The 5,000-nt window shown below is 41.9% G+C and overlaps 1 protein-coding gene across 2 annotated transcripts in view; it reads left to right on the plus strand.

Annotated features, from left to right (window-relative positions):
- The window catches only part of LOC135108010 (uncharacterized), a 44,314-nt gene that overhangs the window by 15,861 nt on the left and 23,453 nt on the right, over positions 1-5,000 (plus strand). For both annotated transcript variants that reach the window (XM_064018537.1, XM_064018538.1), the window contains exons 2-4: positions 1,926-2,124; positions 2,746-2,921; positions 4,267-4,464. In XM_064018537.1, the coding sequence (XP_063874607.1) occupies positions 1,926-2,124; positions 2,746-2,921; positions 4,267-4,464 (573 nt within the window). The remainder of the gene's footprint in view (positions 1-1,925; positions 2,125-2,745; positions 2,922-4,266; positions 4,465-5,000) is intronic.

Here is a 5,000-nt window from a genome sequence, read left to right on the forward strand (position 1 = left end):
TCTCTCTCTCTCTCTCTCTCTCTCTCTCTCTCTCTCTCTCTCTCTCTCTCTCTCTCTCTCTCTCTCTCCACCGGCAAACATGCCATAACATTCTCTCTCTCTCTCTCTCTCTCTCTCTCTCTCTCTCTCTCTCTCTCTCTCTCTCTCTCTCTCTCTCTCTCTCTCTCTCTCTCTCTCTCTCTCATTCACATTCCATCCTCCTACTTCTCCTCTTCCTCCTCCTCATTCTTCATTCACACACACACACACACACACACACACACACACACACACACACACACACACACACACACACACACACACACACACACACACACACACACACACACACACATCCTCCCTCATTCATTCATTCATTCTTCCCATGTTCTCACACTCAAAAATTCCCTCGCTCTTAGTTTCCTCCCTATCTCCCTCCCACACATACCTGTCCCTCTCCCCTTCCTCTCCCTCTCTCCCCTCTCTCCTCACTCTCCCTCCTCTCCCTCTGGCTAGCTGGGAGTGGCTTCTAGTGGCTATTTTTGGCCGAGTTTCTCCTCTCATTTATAGCACCAGTCTGAGGGCGTGTTGCCACTGGTGTGTGTGTGTGTCTGTGTGTCTGTGTGTAGTGTCTGTGTACTGAGGGGGGTCGTCTGGTTATGTGTGTTGGGGGGTGTCTGTGTGTGGGGGGAATATGTGTGTGTGTGTGTGTGTGTGTGTGTGTGTGTGTGTGTATTCTTTGTCATATATACTTGCATGAATATACATGTTTTAATTAGCAGTGTATGTATTTTTCATGTATTCTCGTATGTATGTGTGTATATAAGGAAATAGGTATGCACTTTTTATGTTTGTATATGTGTTTGTATGTCTTTGTTACCTTAAGTATACTCCTTACTGTATATCTTATTTCGTCTTTGTATCTCTGTGGTCAGTATAATCTGATCTAATGTAATCTACGTGTGAATATAATTATGTATGTATTATTGTATTCATCTCCTTTATTTCAGGGTTTAATCTAACTTAATCTATACCTAATATATGTATGCATGTAACCTAACCTAATCTGTGTGTTTATGTTATGTAACTTAGTCTATGTGTGTATGCAGTCTAACTCTATCTTTGTGTGTATATGTAATCTATCCTATTCTATTTATGTAATCTAACCTGATGTATGTATGTGTGTATGTATTTATGTATGTATGTATGTGTGTGATAAATTTTAACCTAATCTGTGTGTGCTTGTAACCTAACCTAAACTTATTTAACCTAACCTAACCTAACCTAACCTAACCTAACCTAACCTAACCTAACCTAACCTAAACTTATTTAACCTAACCTAACCTAACCAAACCTAACCTAACTTAACCTAACCTAACCTAACTTAACCTAAACTAACATAACTTAACCTAACCAAACCTAACCTAACTTAACCTAACCCAACCTAACCTAACCTAACCTAACTTAACCTAACCTAACTTAACCCAACCTAACCTAACTTAACCTAACCAAACCTAACCTAACTTAACCTAACCTAACCTAACCTAACCTAACTTAACCTAACCTAACTTAACCTAACTTAACCTAACCTAACCTAACTTAACCTAACCTAACTTAACCTAACTTAACCTAACCTAACTTAACCTAACCTAACTTAACCTAACCTAACCTACCTAACCTAACTTAACCTAACCTAACTTAACTTAACCTAACTTAACCTAACCTAACTTAACCTAACCTAACCTACCCTAACCTAACTTAACCTAACTTAACCTAACCTAACCTACCCTAACCTAACCTAACTTAACCTAACCTAACCTAACCTAACCTAACCTAACCTAACTTAACCTAACCTAACCTAACCTAACTTAACCTAACCTAACCTAACCTACTCTACCCTACGTACAAATATAGACGTACTAACATGTATACCTCTTCTTCTTCAGGGTGCTGCGTGTGTTACTTCCCCGGGGAGCTACAGGGCGTGTGGGAGACTCAGGTTACTAGCGAGGGAGGCGCAGGAGGCGGAGGGAGGGGCGCGGCGCCTTTCCTTAGCTACCAGAGCATCACCATTCACTCCGACTCGGTGCAGGAATGGGGAGTGTGCTGGGAGAGGCTGGACAGTACCGTCATTCTGGCTGACAGGTGAGAGTGGCGAGGGAGAGGGAGGGAGAGGGGGAGAGAGGGAAGGGGTGAGTATGGAAGGGTTGATGTGTAATGAAGGAAATAGATGAGAGAAAGATGTGTGTGTGTGTGTGTGTGTGTGTGTGTGTGTGTGTGTGTGAGAGAGAGAGAGAGAGAGAGAGAGAGAGAGAGAGAGAGAGAGAGAGAGAGAGAGAGAGAGAGAGAGAGAGAGAGAGAGAGAGAGAGAGAGAGAGAGAGAGAAAGCAAGTATACAGTTTAGATCTTTCGTGAGAAATATCTTTTATCTTCTTTTTCTTTTTCGTCTTTTCTCTTTCTTTCTTTTTGTGTGTCTGTCTGTGTCTTTCTTTCTTTTTCTTTCTCTTTCTTATCTTTTTATTTTTTCCTTCTTGCTGTCTTTCTTCTTTATCACCTTTATTTTTTTTTGTTCTTTTTCTTCCTCTTCTTCCTCTTCTTCATCTACTACTACTACTACTACTACTACTACTACTACTGCCGCCGCCACCACCACCACCACCACCACCACCACTTCAACTACACACACACACACCTTCCTCCCTCCTCCTCCAACTACTACCACCACCACCACCACCACCGCCACCACCACCACCGCCTCCTTTGCAGCACGGGGGCAAGTCAGTGCTTCAGGTGTGTAAGTGTGCGGCTCGTGGCGCCTCAGGTGCTGCAGGTGTGGACTCCGGGACTCCAAACCTGCTACACCACCAAGGAGGCAGCGTACCAAACCTGCCCCACACATGCCGAGATTGCTGAGAAGCGAGCCACTCTTCTTATGCTTTACAGTAAGTGTGTGCAGGTGTGTAGTGTGTGTGTGTGTGTGTGTGTGTGTGTGTGTGTGTGTGTGTGTGTGTGTGTGTGTTGTAAGGGTGCTGTTCTGCTCGTTCTTGTTCTTCTTGTTCTTGTTCTTCGCCTTCTCCTTTTTTTCTTTTCCTCCAGCTATTATTATTATTATTATTATTATTATTATTATTATTATTATTATTATTATTATTATCTTTTCCCTTAATTTCTCTGTAACTTTATTTATTCATCTATTTATTTATTTATCTGTGTATTCCGTGGTCTTTGTTTATCTTTCTCTCTCTTTATTTTCTGATATCGTTTATTTCCTTTCTTTCGTTTCAAGGAATGCAGTGAGTGAGAGTCAAGTATTTGTTTATATTTCCCTCCTCCTCCTCCTTTTCCTCCTCCTCCTCCTCCTCCTCCTCCTCCTCCTCCTCCTCCTCCTCCTCCTCCTCCTCCTCCTCCTCCTCCTCCGTCCCCTTCTGAATAAAGTCTTTTGTTCTTTGCTTGATAAGTGCTTCCCTCCCTCTTCTCTCTCTCTCTCTCTCTCTCTCTCTCTCTCTCTCTCTCTCTCTCTCTCTCTCTCTCTCTCTCTCTCTCTCTCTCTCTCTCTCTCTCTCTCTCTCTCTCTCTCTCTCACAATACGTACAACACAAAAGCAAGAGTCACCCATAATTAACATTAATAAATAAAATTCACGTTTTCTATTATGATTTTCTAATGACAGTTATAAACGGCTTTCTACTTCCTCTCATCCCTATTCTGTCCATCTCCCTAATGCAAGAGTTAACAAGTATTCACAGTCTTTCATCACTATCATTGGTAAACTCTGGAACTCCCCGTCTGCTTCTGTAGTTCCTCCTGCCTTTGACTTGAGCTGTTTCACGAGAGAGATTTCAAGACACACTTCACAAATTCTGAATGATTTTTACTTAAACACGTGAACACTTTATAATGTTTCTTATTTATATTTTCTCTGCATTTTTCTCCTCCTCCTGTATAGACTCGTTCTTATTTTTTTCTTCATTTTTAACTTAAACACTTGAATTATGTTTGTCTTATTCACCTTTTCCCTTTCTTATTCAATTGATTTTTACGTAAACACTTGAACACTTTATAATCTTTCTCTTATTTATATTATCTCTCCCTCTTCCTCCTTCTCCTTCTGCAGAGACTCGTTTTTATTCAGATCTTCATTTTAACTTAAACACTTGAATTATGTTTGTCTTATTCACTTTTTTCCTCTCTTATCGTACCCTTATTCTGTTCATTTTTTAGGTAAACTCTTGAACACTTTATCATGATTTGTCTTATATTCTCTCGCTCTTCCTCCTCCTTCTGCAGAGAGCCGGTCAGTACTGGGGGAGAAGGAGGTGCGTGTGGTGGGGTGTCCCTTCGACGGCCGGTACACTTTCACCTACGAGCGGGCAGGCGGGGCGGGCGGCGCGTGTCCTCAGCCCACCTCTGAGATGTCCAATTGTCCCCTCGGCTTCGGGTACAATGTCACGTATCGGGACTGTTCCTTCAGCCCTGTGCCTATCAGTGAGTGGTTGTTGTTGTTGTTGTTGTTGTTGTTGTTGTTGTTGTTGTTGTTTTCCTTTTTTCCTTTCTTCTCAGCATTGATCTCATTGCTGAGTCCATTCCATTGATCTATTTGAGAACCAGTTTAGTGTTTTAAAGCTCCCTATTAGCTCACCATTTTAACAATTTCATAACCAGTCTATTCCAGTCATCTATTCTGTCTGCATCCCTAGAGCAAGAGTTAACCAGTATCCTCACTCTTTCATCCCTTTCACTGACAAGCTGTGGAGCTCTCTGCCTGATTCTGCACTACATACTGCCTGTCATTAAAACTTTGAAGCGCGAGGTTTAAAGATACTTCTCGTAATTTTGGATGATTTTGGGAGGAATGGCATCTTTTTATCACTTTTTTTTTTCGATTTAAAGTCCGGTTTCCCTAGTATATCAGGTCCAGGACGGTGCCTACTAACGAAAGGACTTTGGATTAGCATTTAAGAACCGTTACTACGAGTGGATGCCCTTCCTACCCTCAGACCTTGGCCAGGATTCGAACCCAT

The sequence above is a fragment of the Scylla paramamosain genome, chromosome 16 (genome assembly GCF_035594125.1).
Source record: "Scylla paramamosain isolate STU-SP2022 chromosome 16, ASM3559412v1, whole genome shotgun sequence".
Classification (NCBI taxonomy): domain Eukaryota; kingdom Metazoa; phylum Arthropoda; class Malacostraca; order Decapoda; family Portunidae; genus Scylla; species Scylla paramamosain.